Source organism: Caloenas nicobarica, chromosome 5, assembly GCF_036013445.1.
Source record: "Caloenas nicobarica isolate bCalNic1 chromosome 5, bCalNic1.hap1, whole genome shotgun sequence".
Taxonomy (NCBI): domain Eukaryota; kingdom Metazoa; phylum Chordata; class Aves; order Columbiformes; family Columbidae; genus Caloenas; species Caloenas nicobarica.
The window spans coordinates 2,720,233-2,745,918 of record NC_088249.1 but is presented as its reverse complement, the minus strand read 5'-3'; the positions used below and the strand labels follow the sequence as shown (position 1 = coordinate 2,745,918).

The 25,686-nt window shown below is 45.8% G+C and overlaps 1 protein-coding gene across 1 annotated transcript in view; it reads left to right on the top strand.

Moving 5' to 3' along the window:
- The window catches only part of TMEM260 (transmembrane protein 260), a 36,696-nt gene extending 23,964 nt beyond the window's left edge, over nucleotides 1-12,732 (top strand). Inside the window, exons 6-16 of the mRNA XM_065636136.1 lie at nucleotides 1,735-1,914; nucleotides 4,294-4,334; nucleotides 4,688-4,771; nucleotides 5,146-5,263; nucleotides 5,442-5,614; nucleotides 7,011-7,182; nucleotides 8,100-8,248; nucleotides 9,621-9,797; nucleotides 10,435-10,488; nucleotides 10,903-10,993; nucleotides 12,089-12,732. Coding sequence (XP_065492208.1) covers nucleotides 1,735-1,914; nucleotides 4,294-4,334; nucleotides 4,688-4,771; nucleotides 5,146-5,263; nucleotides 5,442-5,614; nucleotides 7,011-7,182; nucleotides 8,100-8,248; nucleotides 9,621-9,797; nucleotides 10,435-10,488; nucleotides 10,903-10,993; nucleotides 12,089-12,343 — 1,494 coding nt within the window. The 3' untranslated portion in view covers nucleotides 12,344-12,732. The remainder of the gene's footprint in view (nucleotides 1-1,734; nucleotides 1,915-4,293; nucleotides 4,335-4,687; nucleotides 4,772-5,145; nucleotides 5,264-5,441; nucleotides 5,615-7,010; nucleotides 7,183-8,099; nucleotides 8,249-9,620; nucleotides 9,798-10,434; nucleotides 10,489-10,902; nucleotides 10,994-12,088) is intronic.
- Nucleotides 12,733-25,686: the final 12,954 nt, after the last annotated feature.

Here is a 25,686-nt window from a genome sequence, read left to right as displayed (position 1 = left end):
CCAGGCCAGGCTGGACGGGGCTCTGAGCAACCTGAGCTGGTGCAGATGTCCCTGCTCATGGCAGGGGGGGCACTGGGGGAGCTGGGAAGGTCCCTTCCAACCCAAACTAGTCTGTGATTCTATGATTCTAAGGCTGACTTCTGGTGGAACCGCAAGCCCCAGTTCTGGTCAAATATATCCCCTTCATCTCCTCCCGGAGATCTCATTCTCAAGATGTCCCATCTTCTACACCTCTTTATTAAACTTGCTCATTATGTAAGAAGGTGAAAACACCTTGTTGCATGCCTGGCTTGTGAAGGCGATACATATCCATGTGGATGAGGCTCCTGGGTGACGTTCAGACTCTCCGCAATGCTCTTGTCTTCTGTAGGTGATCTGGGAGTCAATGCATCAGGCTGGATGTAGATGTGTTGTAGAAAGTCTACTTTGCCCTGAAAACAGCTGCACATCTCAATGATGCAGATGCTCTGATAACTTCGCAAGTGGCCCTGAGAAACCTCCGTCTGCTCCCCAACTCTCTCTTGTCCCCCTGAAGGTGACAGTTGGGCAGGTTTCTGCTGGGCCTGTCCTGCCTGTATTTTTCCACGCGTGACTTGATAGATCAAGTGTGGTTCTGAGTAATGGCAGAGGGTATAACTAAGCTGAGAGCAAAAGCATGAGCTGCAAGAGATAAGATGCAACTCAGACAAGCTCGATCCAAAATCTCTTCAGCATCTCCAGCAAACCCCTTTCTGACTATATATTTCCATTAACACAATGAAGACGCACTTCTGCAGTATATTTGTGTTCTTCAAACAGAGCTTTTTTTTTTAATCAGGGGGGTCCAGAGACATCTCTGTGATTTCCAGTGAGGACAATCCAGTGCCACTATAATATTCCTGACTAGTATTCCAGTAGTGCCTGCTGCAGAAAACCACCTCATAAGAAGGATATTTGATGGGAAAAAAAGCACCTTTTTAAGTAAAAAAGCTGTCTCCTGAAGGAAGTGTGGCCACCACTGTTACCAAGCTACTTTTTCTGTTCCATAGATCATCATACAGAATGGTGCCTCTTCCCCATAACCCCAACTGCTGAAGAAGTGCTTTGATTGACAGGGCAGTGGCTCACGATAAAGCAAGCGTGCAATATTCTAGGGTGGGATTTTCCAAAGCACTTAAAGGAGTTAGGCACACAAGTCCCTTTGAAAGTCTCGTCTTCCTGACCCCTTAGGCAGTTCTTGAAAATCCCACCCCAAAAAGTTGGCCTATCCAATTTAGCCAGTGGAATCACGATAAAGTAAATGGCAAAACTGACTCCTGATGATGGTGATGATGTGTATAGTTGTACTAGAGCAGCCTAATTTTTTTTTTTTTTTTTGCCAGATGGAATACCAGCCAACTCTTAATCGCTGCAAAGTGGGTTATCTCAGCCTTGCAGTGCTTCAGCCATCTATGCATGTCATGCCATGATTTAAATGTGAAAGATGCAATGAGTATGATACTCATGAGTCCTAGCTAATATTATTTGCTTCACTTAAATTTCACCCTGCCATGCAAAGGAGATCAGTTTGATGCAGTTTCCTAGTAATCCACAAAATCGTAAGGTTTAACATAACATTTTGTAGGGACTTACTATAAATTGAGAGATCAGCTCTGTGTAAATATATTTGATGTTTTTTCTTTATCTGTTCTTGAAGTTCCAGCGTGATTAAACTAAAATAAACATTGTTATGCAATATGACATATTTTGGTGCAGGAATTGTCCCTAGGCCATTTGCTGAAGTTGGGTTTATGCTTCTTGGCTGGTTTGCTGCCTTATCTCTATCTGCCGGCTTCATCCTACCTCAATCGAGCCCGTTGGACATGGGGAGACCAGACGACTTTTCAAGGATTTTTGACCCACTTTCTCAGGGAAGAATATGGGACATTCAATCTGGTAAATAAGGGTCGTTTTCTAAATGACTTTCTTTTAACTTATGCAATAACAGAACCTTTCTATTTGTGATGATTAATGTCTTGCAGGGGAAGAAATTGAAAACGTTTTCTTTCTTAAAAATGTATTTCTGATTTTGACGTTCTGATCTGTCAGGTTGTCTCAGATCATGAGGCTGGGAAAGCAAAGAAATAATTCTCTTTGCCTTTATGGGGTGAGCTGTATTATTCACTGGAAGCTGTACGGGTGTCCCGTGTGTGTAAGAGCCCAAAGAGCAAACTGTGCTAGAGGGAGATTTTGACATGAGTTTTGTGGTTTTCTTGGTTTACGGCGAATAAGTGTCTTAATTTTTTAATTGTAAACTCAGCTATTTAAAGAGGTCGCAAGCAGTTTTCATTGCTGTACCTTTAAAAAAGATTCCCTTTAACTGGGTTCTTACTAATATTGAATTTAAATGAATGGTGGGTTTGAGGGGTCCCAGAACCCTCTGGTTTGAGCTGTTACCAAGGGACAGGGGTGTCACACGGTTGCTTGCAGAGCACAGTGTTTGGCTCTGGCCACCCAAGGAAAGCAAGTGCCCAGCACCCCTCTCTCCTTCTGCTCCAGAGATTTCAGTGCAGAGAAATCACACCACTGGGGGAAAAAAGGAGAAAAAAGTGTAGTTCATGTATTGGGTCACTCCTTGGGGTCTTGAAGCTGAGGGCAGTGATCATCCCCCTGTGCTGGGCACTGGGGAGGCCGAACCTCGAATCCTGGCGTCGGTTTTGGGCCCCTCACGCCAAGAAAGGCCTTGAGGTGCCAGAGCGAGTTGAGAGAAGGGAACGGAGCTGGGGAAGGGGCTGGAGCACAAGGGTGATGGGAGCGGCTGAGGGAGCTGGGGGTTCAGCTGGAGAACAGGAGCTGAGGGGAGACCTTCTGATCTCTGACCTGCCTGAGAGGAGGTTGTAGAGAGGGGGATCTTGGTCTCTTCTCCCAAGGAACAAGCGATAGGATAAGAGGAAATGGCCTGAAGTTGCGCCAGGGAAGGTTGAGGTTGGATCTTGGAACAATTTCTTCCCCAAAGGGCTGTTGGGCATTGGAACAGGCTGCCCAGGGCAGTGCTGGAGTCACCATCCCTGGAGGGGTTGGACAGACGGAGATGAGGTTCTCAGGACGTGGGTTATTGGTGGATTTGGCAGTGTTAGGTTAATGGTTGGATTCAATCATCTTAAAGGTCCTTTCCAACCTAAATGATGCTGTGAAATTAAGCCCCCGCGTCCAGCCAACATGATGCAGCAAGCACCGTTGTCATTCCGTTAGAGCCGGGTGGCTGTAGGATGTGAGGCAAAAGACTTGATAATTCCTGCTGCTGCCGCTTAATCTTTCCAAAACTCCTACAGAGACAAGATCCACCCTCTGAAGGACTTCTGAGATTTCCCCGTGTTGTCCTGTTCCCAGCTGTCTCCTGAGAATGAGACTCGGTTGGGCAGAGCAATACCAAGGCATGCAAATCCCTTAACTCCATTCTCCATCAAATGTGATGAATTCAAGTTGATGTTCAGGAGGCTTAAGGATGGACTGTGTGTAATCCTGCACCACAAATCACATTTGCAATGAACTTGTCTGAAGCAGGAGCAATAAATGCTGCAAAAATTTAAGCGTTTTGTACTGACGCCAGTTGGGCTAATGCCAGAGCCCTGCCTGGATGGACATGCTTTCCATCCTCTAACACTTTTATTTTTTGATTAAATCTTGAATGCAATTAACTATTCCATTTTTATGGAGATTAAATATTCCTTCCAGACCTCCTGGATCCCTTTATCTTTTATCTGGTATCCACCATTTTTCCATCTATGAAGGTAATTCCTCACCTCCACTGAGCATGTCTTGTTTCCCAGACTTGTGCCATGGTTTGCAAGTCTCTGCAATAAAAAAATTCATATATCTATACAGCTATGCCTCTATTGGGGCAGACAACAGAGATGGGGATGAGCAGGAATTGAGGCCCATGTGCTTGTCTCAGACTGGGGGGGAAAATGTCCCAGAAAATAATTGCACCGTGCAGATATAGCAGAGATCATAGCTAAACCATATGATGTGCTGAAGTCGTGGGGTGATGGGTTGGTATCACCTTGAAAAAATACTTATCCAAGTGGTAAAGCCTGCACAGTGGCGTAATGTAAAGGAATAATATGGAAAAAATCTTGCAATGAAGGTTTGAGTTTGCTGTCTTTTTGTTGTTTAAGCAATTTCTGTTTCCTGTGGCCATGGGACTTTTGGGGTTTTGAGGAGCCTCGTGCGCTCAGGGCCCTGCAAACAGAAAACAAAAATACTTTTCCTTGCCCCAGTGATACGGCAACCAGCGTGTGGCTTTCACGATGCTTTTCTTTCTTTTTAATCTAGGCCAAGTCCGAGACAGGGTCCAGTATGCGAGAGATGCTGGTGTGAGTAAAATCCTGACTATGCTTTTTAGTGGAGAGAAACCTGTTGCTGCTCTTCTTATTTTGGCCAAAGTGGCTCCTGTCCTGCCTTGGTCCAGAGCTGAGGTCATGTGTGTCCAGCACAGGGGCAGCATGAATGTCTGTCTGTCTTCCCATTGAAAGAAAAATGCTGGATTCCCCTCCCCAGTGATTTTTCATTCAAAATTCTGACATGTAAACCGAGCTTGTTCCCATTTCTGGTAGCCTTCCTCCCAGCAGAATGGGAATATGTTATGCTGTGCTTATTCCCTGCTTCTCTTGACACTTTAATTGAGTGCAGGCGGCGATTTGGGGATGACGCACTAATTTCTCCGCAGTTTTCAGCTGGCGCAGATGAAGTCGGAGCTCTCCCTTCCCATCCTCGTCCTGGCACTCGTGGCCTGTGTGAGCACAGCGCTGCCGTAAGTTGGAGGAGAATATTTGCTCCGACGTGCACTTACCTTACTGGCTGCATGGGTAGCTCGCTTTGCCTTCTGCTTGCTGGTGCAAAGAAGTTCAGCAACTCGCTCTGGTCATCTATTAACTAAGAGCAAAATATCCCTGCTTCTGGTAACGCTGTGGCTTTGTAGATGGCAAGCTTGAAAATCTAGAAATCCTGATGGTTTTGTGCTTTGAAAACAGAAGTTGCATAAATTGCAAAGGTAAAGAAAGGCTCATCAGCTCCTTGTATTAAATGCATTTAGGTATGCAGAGAGGTGGTGGTTGCCAAGCACGTATAACTTTTGTCTCCTCTTTCATTATGCCACTACAGTCCTACTTTTTTTTTTTTTGATAGGACAAAGCAGCAGAAGTCACCCGTGATCTGGCTCTTCACTGGAATGCTCTGTCTTTATTCCCTTTTCTTTGCTTGGAGAGCAAATTTGGATATCACAAAACCTCTGTTTCTGGGTGTGGTAAGTTGCGCTCCAAAAATTGTTCTGGGGCATTAATTTTTGGAACAGTCCTTAAAACCACCTTATCAGGAGCAGGTGGTTGCCTTGAAGCTGCGTAAGATTCAAAAGTACAGCTACTTATTCTGTTCCCTTATAGCTGGGGAAATAGAAAGAGGGTCTCTGGGGTGTTTTTTCCCAGGTGGAGCGGTTCTGGCTGCAGAGCAGCGCCGTGGTGGCCGTGCTGGCGGGGCTGGGACTGGCCGCACTGGTCTCACTGGGAAGCGCCGCGCTGGAGGGCAGCCGGGCGCTGCCGTGGTTGGAGTGGATTCCTGCTCTTGCTCTCGTCGCTTCTCAAGTTTGGGCAAATTACAGGTAAAAAAACCACCAGAGAATGCGTCTTGGTGCGATGTCGCAGGGCTGCGGGGTGCCGTGAGGTTGGGGTGCTGCTGTAAACCCCCCACGCTGCTCCTGGGGTTTCTTGTCCTTGTGTTGAAGTGGGAAAGGCACTTTTCACATCCCACCTAAGCTTGTGTGGTCGCTGCCTGCGGGACTCCCTTGTTTCATCTCCCTAAAAATCAAACACCAACTGCAGGCTGTAAATGGGGTGTCATGTAGGTTGAAGGAAGAAAACTCTGTAGATGCGTAAACTTCTAATGATTGCACAGGGTCGTGTCCAGGCGGGTTTGAATGTCTCCAGAGAAGGAGACTCCACACCCGCTCTGGGCAGCCTGGGCCAGGCTCTGGCACCTCACAACAAAGAAGTTTCTCCTTGTGTTCACATGGACCCTCCTGTGTTTCAGTCTGTGCCCGTTGCCCCTCACCCTGGCGTTGGGCACCACTGAACAGAGTCTGGTCCATCCTCTGACACCCACCCTGAGATATTGATCAGCATTGACCAGATCCCTCTCAGCTTCTCTTCTCCAGCTGAACAGCCCCAGCTCTCTCAGTGTCTCCTCATCACAAAGATGCTCCAGACCCTTCAGCATCTTTGTGTCCCTCTGCTGGACTCCCTCCAGTAATTCCTTGTCCTTCTTAAACTGGGGGGCCCAGAACTGGACACGAGTTTTGAAGAGTTGCATCTGTAGTGTAGGGCTTCCTTATCCCAAAACCACAGCAAAGACTCTGCAGTGGCTTGAGTAGGAATCAGTGTAATAATAGGGATGCTCAGGTGGAGGTTGACCAACGAAGAGTCATTTCATACCCAGGAATCCTTCCTTCGCACACATCTTTTCCCAAAGCCTGGTCCATAGGTGAAGCCAGTCATAGCTCATGTCCTGAGCTGTGTCATGAAGTGTCCATACCTGGAGTGTGTGCTCACACAACTCTGTAACAAAAAGGATCTAGTCTCAGGAAATGTAAATCTACTGCCTGATGCTACAAAAATGTGGCTTTTTAATACTTAACTAAAAGCACTAAAAGGATGGGAAGGATTTCACATACTTTACAGAAGCATCGTACTGGCACTTGAGCTCCAACTAGTAACTCTTCAGCTTTAGCCCAAGCAAACATCAGAATTTAAGTGAAGGCATGCAATGAGTGTGGATTTTGGGAAAACTGCAGTGGCTCATGTCTCTGGTGCTGGTTTCTGGGGGGCTGTAGTCTAAATGCTTCATTTCTGTGTCTCAGTTTCTCTGCAAATGGAGATGATGCAAGATCTGACCAGGATGGACTTCACCTGTGGATGCCTAATGCATAAACCTGTTCTGAAGATACGCAAAGCCATGCGAATATCTATTTTAAGACACTGTTTTTTATCTGTTCTCTTAAGTGCTTGTGACCAGAGCAACAACTACGTTGTTGATAAGTTTGCAAGGAACCTGCTGTCCTCTGTGCCGATGGGTGCAGTGATCTTGCTAAGAGGAGACTTACCTGGGAATGCTCTTCGTTACCTTCATTATTGTGAAGGGATGAGGCCAGATATCACCTTAGTGGACCAGGAGGTAAGTTCAAAAAGTAGTATTAGAAGAGGCAATAGGCAGATTTAAAAATAGGAAGCAAAAGTTCAGTTGTTCCTTTCTCTCGTGGAGGGAGTCTCTTTGATCAAATAAAACTCATGACGCAGAAATAAAATTGATTTTTTTTTTTTTTTTTGGTAAAGGATTGTAGGCAGCTCTGGGATGGGGTGTGGTGTGTGAGCCCCACTCAAGCCCCAAAAAAACCAACAGGGAAGCAGCGGTGGGTAGAGAGAAGGGGAAGCCCAAGTCTTTCATCATGGCAGATACCCAGATGTGGCTCAGGGCTGATGTTTGCCTTGCTAATGAAGCTTTGTCCCTGCTGTTCTCTGCAGTTGCCTCAACATACAGATGCTGGGGCAGCAGAAAGCTTCTGGGAGCTGCCTGGAGGGCAGCAGGTCAGCAGCTGCCCCATGGGTGTTGCAGCTTTGGGGTTTCTCCCAAGGGCTTCACCTCGCTGAGGCTCATTCCTTGCATCCCTTCTCTTATCTTGATCCTCCAAAGGTGGTTTTGCAGACTTCTGCCTCTATTTTTTACAATGAAACAGAGGTGCTGCGTGTCCCTGAGTGGTGGTGACACTCTTTCCTTTCTTTCCTGAGAAACAGGAGAAGAAAAATCGTTTACAGAATGGGACACCTGCACTTCTGCCGCCACATCAGTCCTTGCACTTGGCTTTGCAACAGGTGTTTGTGACTTGTTGGGAAACCCCAAACCCAATGCCTCGTATTTAACCAGAGCAAAGCCCTGTTGTATTTCTTACTAGCTGTAGCTATTTTGTGTTTTCTTAGAGTTTTGACTTCACTGAGCAGATAGAGTCATTCCTCCTGCAGAAACCATTTTTTCTGTGTGTAAAATGGATGAATCTTTCTTTCTTGTTTTAATTATGCTAATATTTTTGTTAATAGATGATGACTTATGAATGGTATTTACCCAAGCTGGCAAAGCATTTACCTGGTGTTTATTTTCCTGGGAACCGGTGGAATCCCATGGAAGGAGTATTACCCGATGGGACACTTGCTTTTAATCTCCATCGTTTCCTCCAAGTAAATAAACAGTAAGCATTTCTTTCATATGTAACAGCTTTCCTAAAATCTTCGACCTTTTTTTCTTGAAATTGTTTATGGAACAGCTTGGTACTGCATCCAAAAGACCAATTTCCTCCACTGACTTCCTCCCTGGTGGTGAGATTATTTTTGCAATTAAAGCAAATATCTGTGCAGAGGTAATTCCATCTGGATATAATGTTGCTTGTTGTTTTGAGGTTTGGTTTGGTTTTTAGGAAGGAAAAATAAGAAGGTGATCAGCAGAGGGTATTTACTGATTATTTTTGTTGTTGCTGATACAGTTTGTCACAAAAAAAACGAACACTCCCATGTACTCAAAATGGTGATGGTAGGAGAGCAAATTGCTGCTGCATCTCCTTCGTGAACATTGTGGCTAACTGATTAGCATAGAATGAATGTATTCCAGGAATAATCATCATATAAAAATAGGTTAGTAGGAGTGGAGAAAGGATTAGATACATGAATAAGAATAGCGTCTGCTTCTAGACCAGCCAGGGTGAGGCTTGTGAGCATGGGGAGGCAGAAGAGCATGGCCAGGTGCTGTCAGGAAGAAATGGACTTCTCCTGTGGCTTCTAGCACCTTTGCAAGGTCCAACATAGAATCACAGACTAGTTTGGGTTGGAAGGGACCTTCAGAGCTCCCCCAGTGCCCCCCCTGCCATGAGCAGGGACATCTGCACCAGCTCAGGTTGCTCAGAGCCCCGTCCAGCCTGGCCTGGGATGTCTCCAGGGATGGTTCAGCCACCACCTCTCTGGCCAACCTGGGCCAGGCTCTCACCACCCTCAGCACAAACAATTTCTTCCTCATGTCCAGCCTGAATCTCTCCGCTTTAGTTTAAAACCATCACCCTTGTCCTCTCATGACAGGCCGTGCTGAAAAGTCTGTCCCCATCTTTCTTATGGGCCCCTTTTAAGCACGGAAAGGCCGCACTAAGGTCTCCCCGGAGCTTCTCTTCTCCAGCTGAACAGCCCAGCTCTCTCAGCCTGTCCTCCCAGCAGAGCTGTTCCAGCCTCAGGTCATTTCTGGGGCTCCTCTGGCCCCTCTCTGGCAGGTCCATGTGTGTCCTGTGCTGAGGACCCAGAGCTGGACGCGGTTCTCCGGGTGTAGAGAGGACGCCTCTCCTGTGCTGGCTGCTCCAGATGTGCAATGCCAGGTGGGGTATTCACTTGCAGCAGGAGAGACATTTTGCCAACTGACCTGGAGACGAGCCCTTTCCGATGTGAAATGCTCCAAACAGGTTTCTGTGCCGCAGAAAACGTGCTGTTGAAGACCTGTCCGCTGCACTGGTGGGGTGTGCGTGGTTTGCTCAGGGTCTCTGCTGTGGCTTCACCATTGCTCTTTGTGTTTGTTTTTTTTGACAGCAAGGAAGTGTTTGTCTGCATAGGTCTTCACGAAGGGGACTCGACCTGGAGAAGGAGCTATTCGCTCTGGCCGTGGGGTACGTGTGAAAAGTTGGTTCCTTCTGACGTTGTGTTTGACCCAGGAGAGTGGATTCGTCTGACAAGAAATCTCTATAACTGGACTGAAGACTACGGCAGGTACGAGGCAGAGGCGACTCGGCTCCTTCCTGCTCATCATTCCTCTGCCAGCAGCATAACTACATCCATTGTGGTGTTAGAAAAATTAAACATGAGCCGTAATCATAATATTATGTGTTCTGGAACATACAGGGTGTTTCAAAAAGTTAGACCCAACTTCAAAGCAGTATCTTGGCCAATTGGGTCCGTCTTTTTGAAACACCCTGTATAATAAATCCAAATGTGGTATTTTTATTAGTGTTAAAAATAGAGAGGATGTTTCTAGTCAAATATCAGGTCCAATTCTGATCTTAAAACTTGCTCAGGAGCCAAAAAACAATGAGGACTTGGGCCATCCAAAGCTTTAAATGCCATAGACTGAACTGTGATGGATGGTAAGAAGCAGCTCTAACTTCGAGGATATCTAGGGTACTGTGAAACACCTGAAATACCAGAGGCTCCTTCTATGGAGAGAGAGGAGTTTTATGAATGACTGAGGATCAGCTGAATTCCCTGCTGTCAGAGCCATAGGCTTCATGATGGGTTTTCTCCTGCCTGGGAGGTCTGTACCTGCTGGGGTTACAAGGGTTGATTGCGTGATGGGTGAAACACAGTGACATGGATCTGACGGCTGAATTTTATTCTCATTCCCATTTAGTTTCGAGCCCTCCTCCTGGGAAGCCGTCGCCAACGAGGAGATGTGGCAAGCCAGGTGACGCTCCTTTGCTCCCTTCCAACAGCCGCTGGGCAAAGCCAACTCACTGGCCTGGAAATACACACCAAAGCGGGCAGCTTGGTGGTGCACGGCCTTATTGGATCTAAACGTGCCAAGCTTTGGAAGGAAAAGGTTGGCAGAATGAGATGAAGGGTACCCGGCCTCCTGCAAATCCTTCAGGAAAGCGGTGGCTTTGTTCAACAAAAGGTTCTGCTGAAAGTATCTTGAAGGAGCAGGGGGTAGTTTGGACATAGGGTGAGAAAACAGATCTAGGAGAGAAATTTTTATCACTGGTGTACTGTCCCATACAGTTAAAAAGCTATATGGACATGTTGAAGATGTGTATAACCATGTGATGTGAGCTGATTACGTTAAGCAGTTATTATATGGAAGTTTTCCTTGTTTTTCTAGGATGAAAACAGCTTTCTTTATATTTGAACTTGCAGAAACTGCCAGTGTGACTGCAGAAATGAAATCACAACTTTACACCTTTGCATATACCGTAAGTCATATATTTTGATTATGAATGATCCCTCCCTGCGGTGTCCATCCTTTTTATCTTTTCTTTTTTTAAATTTCTTGATTCTGTAGAAATATATTGTCCCCATATAGGTTGGCAATCCTGTAATCTGCATTCTCCTTCGTTCATCCAAATTGGGAGCATAGCAGATTCAAAGAGATTAATTCAGGGATTTTATCCATTCCTACTTGCCCTCGCAGTCACGGAGGATGCAAAAAGCCAACCAGTCAACTCCCTGCTTTTGCTATAATTATGTTGTCTGTGCTGGGCTCCAAACCCATGCCAAGAGATTGCTTGTCCTGAAGTCCCCTCTATGCCCTTGTCCCCTCTCTGATGGCACAATCATGCATCTGAGCCAGCAAGTGTAAAATCCAACAGCCTTCTCACTGCAAATTAATTCTGCAGCATTTCACAGCGAAGAATAACACCCGTAAGCTGGTGTAGGTGTCTCTGGAAATACTGGATGGCCCGAGATGCCAAGAGATACAAAACAGTCAGTGTGTGTCAGCAGAGAGGAAGAGTGTTTCATATTGCAGCAAAGAGTAAACAAATAGTTTCCTTGCAACTCTTGCCCATTTTGCTGTGATTTTTGCTGTTCTGCAAAGTTCTCGGGTGCCCACCTGCTATTGGGCTTATAAATATTCCCACTCAAGTCAACAGACTGTTTAAGTCCTGTGGAATACGTCCTGATCTCCTGAAATATTGAGTAAATGTCTTCCCAGGTGCAGCGGTTAAATATATATATATTTTTTTTTTTCCCCAGCTTGGTGTAACGCCTCTCCTGGGGAAGCACATAATGTGCGGTGGGGTTATCACCATCATCTGTAACGTTTCTAAGCAAACAGCTGCTGTAGGAAGGGAAACTTTTCACCCCGCTCCTTGGATTTCTGGTTCACACTATTGCGCATCACATGGCAAACATGCAATGAGTTACAGAAATGCTCCAACTCTGGGCTTGGACATCTAAATAGCGTCTGTTCCTTTACGGGTGATTTCGAAGCACCGTTAAGGGCTGTTGGCCCCCTTCGTTCAATTAACTTGTCTCCCTTTTTTTTTTTCCTTCGGTCCCTTCAACAGTCGTACAAAGAAATTGTCAACTCGTATCCAAATCACCCGGTGAACTGGCACAAAAACTACGCCATCGCCTGCGAGAGGATGTTGCGTCTCCAGCGGGTAGATGTGGATCCCGAAGTGTTGCTCTCCGAAACGGTGAAACATTTCCTTCTGTACACCCAGAAAGCAGAGGACGATCCCCAACGTAAGGATATTCTGCAGGCTGTGAAGCACCTGAAGAAAGAGCTGCAGGGGCTGAGGAAAATGAGGAAGATCTGAGGCGGGGAGCTGGGTAGCGCCTGGTCCTCCACCCGCCCACTGAAGTGCTGAAATGTCGAAGTCAGGACTTAAAATCTGAATTAGTCCTTGACAATGTGAGAATAGTTCGAAAAGGCAACAGAAGTGGCAGCGGAGAGGAAATCCAGTGTGATTGTCTCTGCAGGAAAGTGCTGTTGTTTGGTCCTTGCTGTTGCCAAATGAACTGTTTGTGCACGGGGAAAAAAAAATTAATCACTGAATAAAATACTGGGTTTCGAAAAGGAGAGTTTTCCTTTAAAGGAAACCTGTGTATCTGTTGTACTGCGAAGATCTTACGATTTTTCTTAATGAATGCAGCATCTTTTATAGATGCAAAAGATGTGTTTAACTTTTAAATATTCTTTCTGTTACTGAGCCAAGAGCTTCTCTACAGCCATTTTTCTTTAGCTATGGTGTGTCTGTGTGATTTTTATGGTCACGAGGCAGCGTGGTTAGGCGGGTTTCCATCAGGACAAACGTGGGACGGTGCCCTTTGGAGGAGCCTGATTGTTTGCTGTTCTTTGGCTGTGCCCCTGCCCCAAGGTGCTGCAGACATGATGTTCTCCTGGTGTGGGACGGTGGCTGGAGACCAACCCAGCTCTTTTTGCCTCCCTTGCTTTGCAAGCATAGTTACTTTCATTACACTGCAATTTTATGCTGGGATAGAGTTTATTGCTCTAGTTTTCCAAGAGTGAGCAAGGAACCTGTGTATTTTCCCTTGCAGAGTTGAGCTCTGTGATCTTGAGGGTCTCTTCCAACCAACCGTGATTCTGTGGTTCTGTTCTATGGCTGGGTCCCGCACTGCAGGAAAGGCCTTGAGGTGCCGGAGCGAGTTGAGAGAAAGGAACGGAGCTGGTGAGGGGCTGGAGCACAAGGGTGATGGGAGCGGCTGAGGGAGCTGGGGGTTCAGCTGGAGAACAGGAGCTGAGGGGAGACCTTCTGATCTCTGACCTGCCTGAAAGGAGCTTGGAGCCAGGGGGGGTCGGGCTCTGCTCCCCAGGAACAAGCGCCAGGACCAGAGGAAACGGCCTGAAGTTGCGCCAGGGGAGGTTGAGGCTGGATCTGGGGAACAATTTCTTCCCCAAAGGGCTGTCGGGCGTTGGAACAGGCTGCCCAGGGCAGTGCTGGAGTCACCATCCCTGGAGGGGTTGGACAGACGTGGAGATGAGGTTCTTAGGAACACGGGTTATTGGTGGATTTGGCAGTGTTAGGTCAGTGTGGGACTCGATCTTAAAGGTCTCTTCCAACCAAAAGGATTTTATGATTCTGTGATTCTATGACTGGAAGCAGCAGTGTGGCACCTCCTGCTCTGCCTGGGCTGGAGGGGCCGTGATGCTGAGACCCTGCATGGGGACACAAGAGCAGCCCCCCTGGGACCCTGCCCTCCCCGTGGCTCCTGCCATCCGTGGCCTCTTTCTGTGTGAACCCGTAACGCTCGTATACTCTGTCATGTCCTTGCAGCTACTGGGGCTGCCGGAACTGCAATTTTAGAGATGTCAGTCTTTAACCAAAAGAATAGCGTGTGAATCCATCCTGGTTTTCAATCTACCCCAAAAGCCAAGGAATTTGGTTAACAAAAGCTCGGCTACTTGTTTTCAAAAAAAAAAAAAAAAAAAAAAAGACATAAAATAGCACGTTTTTCAAAATATTGTCAATTAACATGTACTTCAAATGCTTAAAACAGAACCAAAACTATGGTACGATTACTGGAAAGTTGTGTTCACCTGAATTTTTCATACTTGGTTCTGTGGGGTCCCAGCCCAGTGTTTTATAGGAGACAAACTGCTGCTGGGATTTCATCTGTAACTGGTAAAATTTTCCTAGAGGAAAGAAGTACTTCTATAAAGATCACATTATCAAGTGGCACCTCTGGAAGCTCCCCGGAGGGTTGGAGGAGCAGATCGGGATGTGTGCGGGAGCGAGGGCTGTTGCACGTGGATGCTGTTTGTCTGTAAGCTGAGGTACGCGTAGGTGCAGATTCTTGCTTGTGTGGCTATTAATCCTAATAGACCTTTTAAAACTAGGCTACTTTTGTTCTCTCCAAGTGCCGATTTTCCCAGATGGACTTGCATTGAATGCCGCCTGTGTAAGATCAAGCTGCCATCTAGGAATCTTTTACTCGGGTTGCAAAGTAACATCCTTTATTTTTCTCCCTCTTATTCTGGTTTATTTTAGCGGTGTGATTTCCGTAGCAATTCCCCCTGTTCTTTCTATAAACGATTCCTGTACAAACAGCAGATGAGAAATGAGCAATAAAAAGAAAGAAAACTATGGATTCTGAGTTTCAAAGCGAGGAAGCAGAGGGGAGACAAGGAAGAAGAGCAGTTCAGAGGTGTCATTTTAACTCTTTGTGTTGCAATTTACTACATTTCAGGTCAACCGTGTCTCACTTGAATCTCTTTCTTTTTTTTTTTTCCTCAGTCCCCACAGAAGGGTTTGTACAGAGCAGGAGAATATCATACATTCCTCCGTGCAGCTTTCTCAGGGCTGGCTTTCTTCTCCCTTCTCAAAATCAGTCCTTCAGCCTAACAGAAAAGCGTTAGGAATCCAATTTTTGAATGCTTTTGTTACCTGCGTTATTGAAAATCCATTCAAGCAAATATACTGAGCTGAGGGTTTTCTTTATCTTGATTAGATGCCCCTCCTTAGCAGCCTGGTCTTGAAATAATTGGAAGCGTTAGTGGATCCTACTATCTACTTGGGAGAAAAGAGGAGCTGGACAAAGGTGTCCCAGCCTGCAGCCCACATCGAGTCACATATTGTCATATATTGTAATATGCAGCGATGCAAACTACCAGGAGAACTTTCCCACTGGCAAAAGCTTTCCCAGGTGTGAAGAGCAGTGGAAACGTGACGCTTTTTTAGGGAGCAAAGCAGAATTGGTTGCAACTGTGTCGTTCACATGTGCCATGTCTGGGATACGGGTGTCTGTGCTGGGTGCTCAGCCCCAAGATGTCCCTGATGGCACATCGCGAAGGGGAAAATATCAAACAGTGATGGAAGATACGAAATTCCTCCCCCAGAATCCATTCAAATGAGATTTGCTGGTGCTTGTAGACGAAGCGGTTGTGTGGATGTTCCTGAGCCTTTTCGCTAAAAGGCAGCGCTGAGGGATGCTGGCAGAAGTTTAATTTTTATCAGCTCCTCTTAGGTGGCACCCTTAAGTTTATCAAACAAGCAAAGCTGATTTGCTCTTCGTTAGTCTCAGTTGCATGAATCGGTTGCCAAGTAAACAGGATTTTGCATTTTCCTAATTACTTTCATATTTGTGTTTTACCTCTATTTGTTCTCTTGCAAAACTGGTCCTAATAATTAGTCAGACTCCTGCTGCCTAGACCTTAAAAAAAAAAAGTGAGAGGGGGGGAAGAGGGAAAAAAGACTTCTGAAGGTTTTTTCTCCCTTATAAATTCATTTTTGTTACAAGCATCTTTTATACATATTACTAAAGGCAGTGCACTAAGAAATGCAAATAATAGTTCTTTATTTTATTATGACAGTTAATTAATAGCAACCTGTTTTAATGAATAAAGTCACTCAGAGTCCTTCAGCACTTCCTAAGTAGGGGCCAGAATCTGTAGGGATTCTTTTTCCCCCCCCATTGTATAGCTCCGAGACTCTGCGCACTATATAGGGGCCTGTATAGAAATGCTCGCTAATGAAGAGGGAGGGCGAGGAACTTGTCTGCATTCAAAGATCACTGGTGAGTCATTCAGCGAGAAAAGGCCCCTTGCTAGGAATAGTCACAGTTCCGCGGCATTGTGCTAGCAAAAGGGTTTGATCAAAGGTCTCCTGCCGAGCTTGCATGGTTTCCTTTCATACGACGACCATAATTAAAACCACTAATTCTCTTTTAAAATGCTGCAGGATGCCATGTAGGCATCTGTCTGGAGTGTCCTTTGTGCTGTCGGGAGCTGTTAAGGACCAGCACCGAGGGCTTTTCAGCGACATGCCAGTCAGGAAGGTGGTTCGACATAAGGGTGCCTCTGAAGGCTTGACAGGGCCTTGACTACACAATTCCAGCTGAATTTGCCCCTTGTCAGCTGCCAGTAAATAAATCTCAAAGAGAAGGGAGGTGGGGAGCCGGGAGGGGGGGGCGAAAAGCTGAAGTTTCATTACCTGATCCCCGGGGCTTTGTTGGTTTTGGCATCGCCCAGGGGGAAGCCCTCGCCCCGCAGGCCGGGAGCTGGAGATGGCCATTGGAGACCCCGGCGCCTGGGCGTTTGAAGACCGTCAATACTTGTAACAGTTCAGCTGTTAGGAAGACAAATAAATGGAAGAGCCCATTAATCCCCTTTTGGGTACTCGGTGCCTTTTGCCCTTTTATCGCAGCCTTATTAGGTTCCTACTCATCTTGAACCAGGAGGGATGAATTGGAGTTGTTGAGCGCTAATTGGCAAAGACTTTTCATCGCGGGCCAAGAACTTTCACTGACTTGAAAGTAACTTCGCCACGGGGAGGATCAGCAAATTCTTGCCTCGCCATTAAAACAAAACCCCAAAATCCCGTTGGGATTCAATGCGGTGTTTAAAAAAAAATTAGGGGAAAAAAAAAAAAAAGAGGCTACTGCTGAATTGTTGGGCTTTTCCTTCCTGAGGATGTTGGCGACTTATATTTGGTCTGTAAAAGAGAGGCATGGAGCCAGATGTGGCACAGGGTGATCCATCCTGAAATGCAGTTGAAATGCATGTGTACATGTGTTAGCAAAACCGGCAGCCTGGGAGATGATCTCTAAGGTGGCACCACCGTTCTTGACAGTTTGCAACCACCTAAGGGTCGAGCAGAGCGATGCTGAGATTTCCATATGCCTGGGGAAAATTCTGGCTGCCCTGGAGACATCCCTGGGTTTGGTGATGGGATTTATGGGCTGGAGATATTTGAGCTTGGAGGCACTTGGATGTTCTCATGTGAATTGTTTATAAATGTTGATTTTGGTAAATGCTGCATTAATTTGAATGTACTTATTGCCCTCTCTTCCCATGTCTCCTATTGCAATAAAGAATGAAACTTTTGCTAGGTTATGAAATCATCTAATACATGGTGAGTGACGACGTGGGGTGCCTCAGCCTGGAAGACATCAATCCAGGGACTTTAGAGCACAAAATCCTGTTGATGTGTTCCCCAGCCTCTGCATTTGGTTGACTCATGAAACAAGTTACCCATGTTAAGGTCGGCATCTCCCATAGTGAGGCCGGAGGGAGCTGGTGGCACCGTGTCCTCCATGCGTTGGCCCTTCCATGGGAGTATTTGAATGCTCTTGGGTATTTAAGAGTTTTAACACATCGCTGCTGATCAGGTACAGCAGGAGCTTGCTGAACTTTGAGGAAAAAAACTCGTAAGATGAGCAAGGTTTTGGATGGTTTGGGAGGCCTTTTATGTCATGGCCTTTGATTTAGCAGCAAAACCACTTAAAATAATGGCAAGAGAAGAATGCTGCTACTCATAGAGCCTCCAGAGGGATGATCTGTTTCAGGCCAGAAGTACTTGCGAGCCCAAATTGTTGCCATTTTTAAACTAAACTTTATTATTTCTCCCTTGCCGCCTCTTGACACTCCTGTTACATTCAAACTTGACATTTCAATAAAGGCTTGTTCCAAACGGAATGAAAACAAGGAACGAGTATAAATTGGAATAGCTTTATTCAGATGAGTGGAGCTGGGGGAATTTGTGCTGGCGGAGCGCTGGTGGGAGATGTTGCGCTGTGATTGACAGCCTCCATCCATCCAGCGATCCTTCTCAGCCTGCTGCTAACAAATCCGAGATTTTGCTTTTCGTCAAGTTGAACAAACCCAACGCAAACATACTGGTTATCAGTGAATTCGCATTTGTAAATCCTTGTTGGTCAAACTAGAGCAAAAGTGGGTTTTTCTGGTGAGTGAGGAAGAGACACGATGGCCTTGAGGAAGATGAAGGTCAGCCTTGGTGTGTATGAGCATTGTCATTGATCGTTAAAAAATAAGGGGGATAAGGAACTTCTCAAGAGAAGTTCTCCATGAGCGATTATTTCCTGCCAACATTTGGGACAGAAAAAGTAAGAATTTGCTGCTTGATTGAAAGCTGTGATTTGGCACAGAGAAAACTGGAATATTTTTAAACCCACAGCCATAATTTTGATCCTTAAACTTGATTGAACTAATTAAATTAGATGATGCCAATCTTGCATTTGATTGAAGACTGCAGTTTGGTTTTGCTAGAAGGTAAGAGTGAACCATGAATAATTCTGACTAACTAGATATGAAAGAGGATTTTTCTCTCTTGTGGGGGCCCAGGAGGGAGGTCGGAGACCCCTCTGGTATGGTGTATCACACTGGCCCAACGTGCTAAGTTATTTTTTGCACAACTTGTGCTAAGATTTGTTCAATACACCCTGCTCATCCACCACATCAACTCTTCTCCAAACCTACTGAGTCCTATTCTCCATCATGTAAAAATTAGAGTCTATGACGTGACATGAGGAAGATGCAGCTTCTTCAGTTGATAGTTTATTTAGGGCTGTTTGGGTAATTGTTGCCTTCAAATAAACTTAATTACAGAGTACAGGGGAACCATGAGAATTGTGGGCGACATGGGCCAGAGGTTTTGTCCTGTATTTCTGAAAGACAGCGTCCTATCAAGGTGCTGCAGCACATGGGTGACCTCAAGTATCATTGAAAATATTTGGTTTTATTGTGTTTTTAAATTCATTTATAACATTTAATTCTACTTGTTGTCCCTGGTGTTAAAAGCGACTAGTTTTAAGAAACCCCAGTGACCCCTAAATACCCTTTTTTCTCCCAACCAGGATCTAGCTTTTTACCATTTCCTTAATGTTTGCAGCTAGAAATACAGCTTAAGTGGCATTATGCTAAGTAATTATTCTTACAGGATGTGAAATGAAACAAATTTTGCACAGCATGAAATTATTCCTGCCACGTATGGCGTTCGGTGGCAGATTTTTTCGTTTGGACCATAAACAAGGCTCGGTGGCAACGAAACAACACGGAGCGGAGGAGGGGGGAGTGGGGAGGAGAACGCTACCAAAGGTAAGTCCTTGTAGCAAAAATATTTTTGGCTGGATCAAATATTAAACCTGCTACTACAAATTTCACGCTTTGCATTCCTACAGCAGATGCCAAGCGATGATGCCAAAAATTAATTGGAAATAATATTGCTTGCCTTGAGTGCTCTACCCAGCAGAGGGCACAACGGATGAATGATGTGCGCGTTGCCGAATTCGCTGCCGCTGATAAGGCTGTTCGCAATTATTTCTGTAAAAATATGTAGCAACATGCTTGTGTGCTTATTTACATTTGGGGATGTGGTCCGGAATGGAGGGTTTAGATTTATAATTATTGCTCCCCACCCCCCCCCATCAATACATAGGAGACTTCAGTGTTTTTCCCGCTTTGTGTTTTGTTAAATTGCTGGGTTTGCTCGTTAAAGTACAGTCAACTAGTTCAGTGTTTGGATGATATCTCGAATTAAAAATTCAAACCTTGACTGCTAATATGGATGCGATGCTTGTTGTAGTATCCTGTTCTTCCAGCGGTACCTTTACACAGCTTTCTGTGAGTAGATAAAAATGTCATTACAGAGTGAAAAAAAATATGTTATTGAAAATAATGCTAAGAACAGGAATATTGTCCCTATTTATGGAAAAATGTGAGTTGCTAATTTACATATAACAAAATAGTAATGGGGAAGAGAAAGTTTCTCCTGTTTCGCATGCTATAGCATGAAGAATCTATGACTACATTACATTAGGCAGGAGAAAGATGGGGAAAAGAAGTAAGAGAAGTCTAAAACAACAATTTTTTTTCAAAAATCCACCATTATTCACATTCAATAAATTATGCAATTAGCAAAACAGAAGAGGACATTGGTTCACAGCATTGCTTTTCTAGTGCAAAATGGATAGATATTTTTCTTAAGTACAATCCTTTGTATTTGCCAAATACATCAACCGGAACAAGCATAACCCTTAAATCATTGGTCTTATTAAGGAACAATTTTTTTCAGAAATAATACAGATCAGAAAAAAAAATGTTAACATGTGCTTTCCACCCAAACCTTGTTCAAACAGCCCGATACTTCAAATTATTCCATGTCCACCCTCTTCGCACAAGTACAAATGAAATGGGTAGAGAGGGAAGAGAGGAAAACATGTACTAGAACAAACACAACAGTGCAGTCTTCCTCAAACAACTGAAAAATATATTACATGCTGCTTCCTTCCAGTTTCACAACAAATAAATAGACGCTGCCTTGCAACAAGTCAACATTTGATGCCAACAACCTCAGAGCTCAATCTGTGCAAGGAAAAAAAAAAAAAGTCTGTTTTCATGTTCTAGTCTCTCCCTATCTTGTTTCAGGGTTATTGTTTAAATCAGCACTTTCCAACCGTGTATATTTTAGCGGGAGGTTTTTTCTTGCTTATTTGTTTTAGAGAGGAGGGGGTTGTAATTTCCCAACGTATGGGAGATAAATGAGATGTTTAGAGCGCCTCAGTGGAGTGGCATAAAGACTGGGAAATCAGAGAGATTGTAAATCTATGTTTGTTTTAGAAATAAAATAAAATAAATCAAGCAAGAGCAGGTTAGAGCTGCTAATACTGAGCTGATTAAGAGCAGCAGTAACATAAAAAGCAGCTAGAGTCCATATTGTAAGTAAGTAGTATTGCAGCCACGAGAAATGCAGCTCCAAAGCTCTTAAGGGCTGGTATGGCGCTTTTTTTTTTTTTTTCCCTTGTGAACGAAGTGCTGATGAAAGGTATGGGATTGACAGCTTTGCAAAGTCCATGCTGCTGTTTAATCACATAACCCACAGTAGCGCATACAAGACCTGCAGGAGCAAGTTGTCCCAGACCTCTGTTGACTCTCCCCCAATCCAGGCTGGTGGGGTCCCAGATCTACTTGTAGATCTCTGCAAGGAGAAAGCAGCCAAGAACTCTTGCAATCCCAAGCCCTAGCACAACCGTTGTTGGGTTGGCGAGGTTGCGCCTTGGACCTCAAATGCATCCCACACCTTCTACCAAGCTTGAGAGGCAGCAAAGGAATGGGTGCTGCTATTCCATTCTGACTGACCTAAGAACCCCAAAACTGGAGGTGCAAGGTCCGAGAAGGAGGTAAGACTGCTCTTGCCTTTCCCTTTGGTGGGATTTCATCCAATATGTTGGAAATTTGCAACAGTGCCTCCCTCCTCTGTAAACCTGCTGACAGGTAGATCCTTTTCCCCTTAGAGGGAGTAAAAGCCGTGGGGATTGACTGGACCCATAACGAGAACAATTTGTATCTGCTTCCTTTGGTGAGAAGATGCTGTTTGCCCTCCACCAGCCTGCAGCACCAGGGCCCTTGGTCCAGTAAAGATTTCTCATTAGTCTGTCCACGCATTATCGGGTGGTGAAACACAGGCCCAGGCTGGCCAGAGAGGTGGTGGATGAACCATCCCTGGAGACATCCCAGGCCAGGCTGGACGGGGCTCTGAGCAACCTGAGCTGGTGCAGATGTCCCTGCTCATGGCAGGGGTTGGACTAGATGAGCTTGGAAGGTCCCTTCTAACCCAAACTGTTCTGCAATTCTCTGATTGTCCATCAGAGACCTTCCCTCTGTAGCTCTTCCTCCAGCATTAGCCAAGATCAATGTCCTGGTGTCTGGGGTTGTCCATCTCCCACTGAGGTATCCAGATCAGGCTGATGATATTTCTGCCATTCACACGTGAATGACAAGGAGGAATTCTCACTGGGAATTCTGGAAATTATTTGGTTTGGGGGACAGTTAGTTCAGATTAGACTAGGTTTTCTTTTCTGTTGTTGAGACATTTTCTTGTGATGCTCCATTCAGTCAGCAGTGAAATGATTTGCCTCATTGAGAGGATTATATGAGTCTTTTGGTTTCACAGCCTTCTTCCTTGTAGGTCCATTTGAAAATGGAAACTTTCTGTGTTGAAACTAAGAAGTCATACATAAAAAAAAAAAAACAACAAACCTAAGAAAAAAACAAAATAACAACATCCCTGAATTTTCAGACCTAAATTCTGAAAGTATAAAATCACAATAATTAAATGTTTCATTGCGATTTTTTGGACATTTTTGCCTCATGATCTTCTCCAGGGTCACAAGCATCATGCTGGGAGATGATGAAGAGGATGAGGATTTTGCTAGCACGGTTTGTCTCCGAGCTGTCATTTTTGGCCAATACTCTCCCAAACCACCATCCTGCTCCTCTCCAAATCCCCACCCCCATTTTCCACTTTTCAGCTCAGCTTCCTTTATTCCTTGCAGCCCAGGGAAGCCTCTCGTGGAAGGAGACCAGGCTGCATCCCAGCCCAGCACAGCATGGGGTGATTCATCCCATCCCAACGCAGCGATCCCAGGGAGATCAGAGGAATATCGTGTGGTCAGGAGTGCCCTTCTCTTGGTCAGCGCTGGAGGGAGCCCAGGTTGCCAAGTCACAGAATCACAGAATGACAGAGTGGTTGGGGTTGGAAGTGACCTCAGGAGATCCCCCAGTCCAACCCCCCTGCTCACGCAGGGTCACCAGAGCAGATCACACAGGGTCGGTCCAGGCGGGTTCGAATGTCTCCAGACAAGGAGACTCCATAACCTCTCTGGGCAACCTATTCAGGGCTCTGGCAGCTCACAGGGAAGAAGTTTCTGCTCATATTCAGACGGAGAACTCAGGCGTGGGCATCTGCAGTGTAGGAAATCCCACACAAGGTGGCAAACCCTTCTAGAGCTGCAATTTGCATTTTCTAACCACAATCAAATAACGCTGTTTAGCTCTCTTGGTATACAAGCTTGTAAAAAAACAGGCCTTATACCAACATGTGTATAAGCTAAATATTGAAATATGACTGAAACAACATTTTGGAGCTCAGGCCTGCTGCTATATTCCACTCAAAGCAAACGTGCAGCATCAATTGGCAGCTGCCTAGAAGAAAAGATATGAATAGAGACAGCAGGAATAAGTTGCAATGGACAAATTGAGCTGTTTTTAAGAGGAGAAAATAAGCACAATTACTGATTTCTTTGGCCTTATTCTCAACTGCTCTGTGCCATGGCAAAGCCTTGTACTAACTTTGCATAGGTTCAGCTGCTACATAAGGCAAAAACAAAATCCTCCTGGGCTTTTTTGTGTTAGTGGCACCAAAAAACTACCTTGTCCTCTAGAAGATGGTGCCCAAGAGTAGAAAAAGAGGAGGGTGACTGCCCTGAGCACTGTGACAAGCGTCCAGAGTGGAGACAGAGTGGCAGGGAGTGATGCACAAAGGATCCGAGGAGGGAAAGCATTGGCTAATGCATAAGAACAGTAAGGGATATTTGGTCAACAGTGAGGCAAAAGCGATTTCCGTGAGTCCCTCGTGTCCCACACAACTGCCTCCTGGTCCCTCTGAGGAAGGCTTGACGTGCTGAGAGCTGCCCAGGGTTATGGTGAAGGTGCATGTTGAGCAGGCAGCCACACAACCCAGGTGTGAATATCTGGGAGAAGTGAGTGGTGTGTCCTGGTTCATCCTGATGGCCAAGAAACAGAGGAGAAACTCATAGAATCATGAGACCCTCAAGATCATTAAGTCAAACCATTAACCCAGCACTGCCAAGTCCACCACTAAACCATGTCCCTAAGAGCCTCTTCTACATTTTTTCAAACCCCTCCAGGGATGGTGACTCCACCACTTCCATGGGCACCTTGTTCCAATGCCCCACAACCCTTTCTGGGAAGAATTTTTTTTTTTTTTTCCCCAATCTAAATCGCCATTTCCTCTCATCCTATTGCTTATTACTTGGGAGAAGACACTACTCAGGAGGGGGTGTGTAAATTCTCCTCTGGTCTCTTCTGGAGCTCGGGTTTCACCCGGTAAGAGGAAACATTTTCCAAAATCACATGTTATGTTCCATTAAGGTGTGTTGCTGTAGCATTAGCCTGGAGGAAATTTCTCAGCTACCCCCGCAGTTGAGAAGGGACGTCCAAGGATGCAGGGGCGGAACAGAGTTTCGTGCATGTGAATGGTACCCATGCAGTGGGTGTCACCCATGGGTGACAAACTGGTTGCAAGGATAAATGACATCAAGAGCCACACTGGGAGGTCTGTCTTTGCCTTTGTGCAGGTGGACATCCTGGCACATGTGTTGCTCATGCAGCTGCCCGTACAGCATGTTCCTGTGGCTGGTCTCATTCGCTGCAGGCAGTGCTCATGGTAAGAGTCTCCCTGGCGTCTTCCGTGTTTGTACATTTCTGAGTTGACACCCCACAGATGTCAGAAATGACAGGGATCCAAAACATAGAGGAGACGGTCTTAAATGCAAAAGCCCAGCTCAAGGCATCTCTAAAGCACTAGTTGCTGGAAGCTGAGCGACACGGCTGGGGAAGACTGCTCTGTGCTTTGCCTCATTTCCCAAGTGTGGCTGGCGTTCGAGGTGGGACAATACACTACCTGGACCCAATACCTGAGCCAGTACAGACCTGGCCCTGTTCTTACAGCTGGTGTTACCTTTTTTTAGTCTAGGCTTCAGGGTCAGAGATTCACTGCGGGTCTTGCCTGTCCCTTGTTATTTGATTTGTGGCACAGGGAGAAATCCCCACCTTTCCCCGGGCAGATGAGGGGACAGTGAGGTTGTGTCTCCCACAAGGGCCAACCACCGCATCCCTTTTCCCTTCAATTTCAAATGGGACTGCACCAGATTGGAAGAGCTGAAAACACATCCGTGTCTCTCAAACCTTTTTGGCCAAGTCCGAGACAACTTGACCACGTGCACTGGAAAGCCTGGAGCAAGGAGACACCCGTTATCCTTACTTTGACCTGACCAGCGCTCTGCAGGATGAGCGTGAGGGCTGGACACGGTCAGAAAACACGCACCAGCACTGCACGCTGCTCTCCCGCTCTTGCCTCTAAGTCCCTGATATATAATCTTGGTTCTGATTTGGTCTCCACCTCATCTGGCTTGTGTAAGCTGCTTCCCGTGACCTTTCCTCGGCAAAGGGAAGAAGGGGGAGGGATGGGGGGGGCATGTTAATAGAGCCAGACCCTCCTGCCAGCGGGCAGAGGGTGCTCTTGCCTAGCATATCCCTCTCCCTCCGGATAGCCGAGGCTGTTCCCCTATAAACCAGCTTTTCCCTCATGCTCAGGCCCAGGGATGCCCGAGCATCCCTGCTGGCCCAGCACTCTGGCGATGGATCTGCTTCATTAATATTCCTGCTCGGGTGGGTGGGTGGGAGGGAGCGCTGCGTCTAACCTACTTTATTCAAATAGAAAATGTGTGTGGTGGAGTGAGAGGGAGATACAGGCTCTGCCATAATTCCAGATTTAATTGGAAATTTAGTAAATCTGCTAAAATATTTAGCGGTTTCAATTTT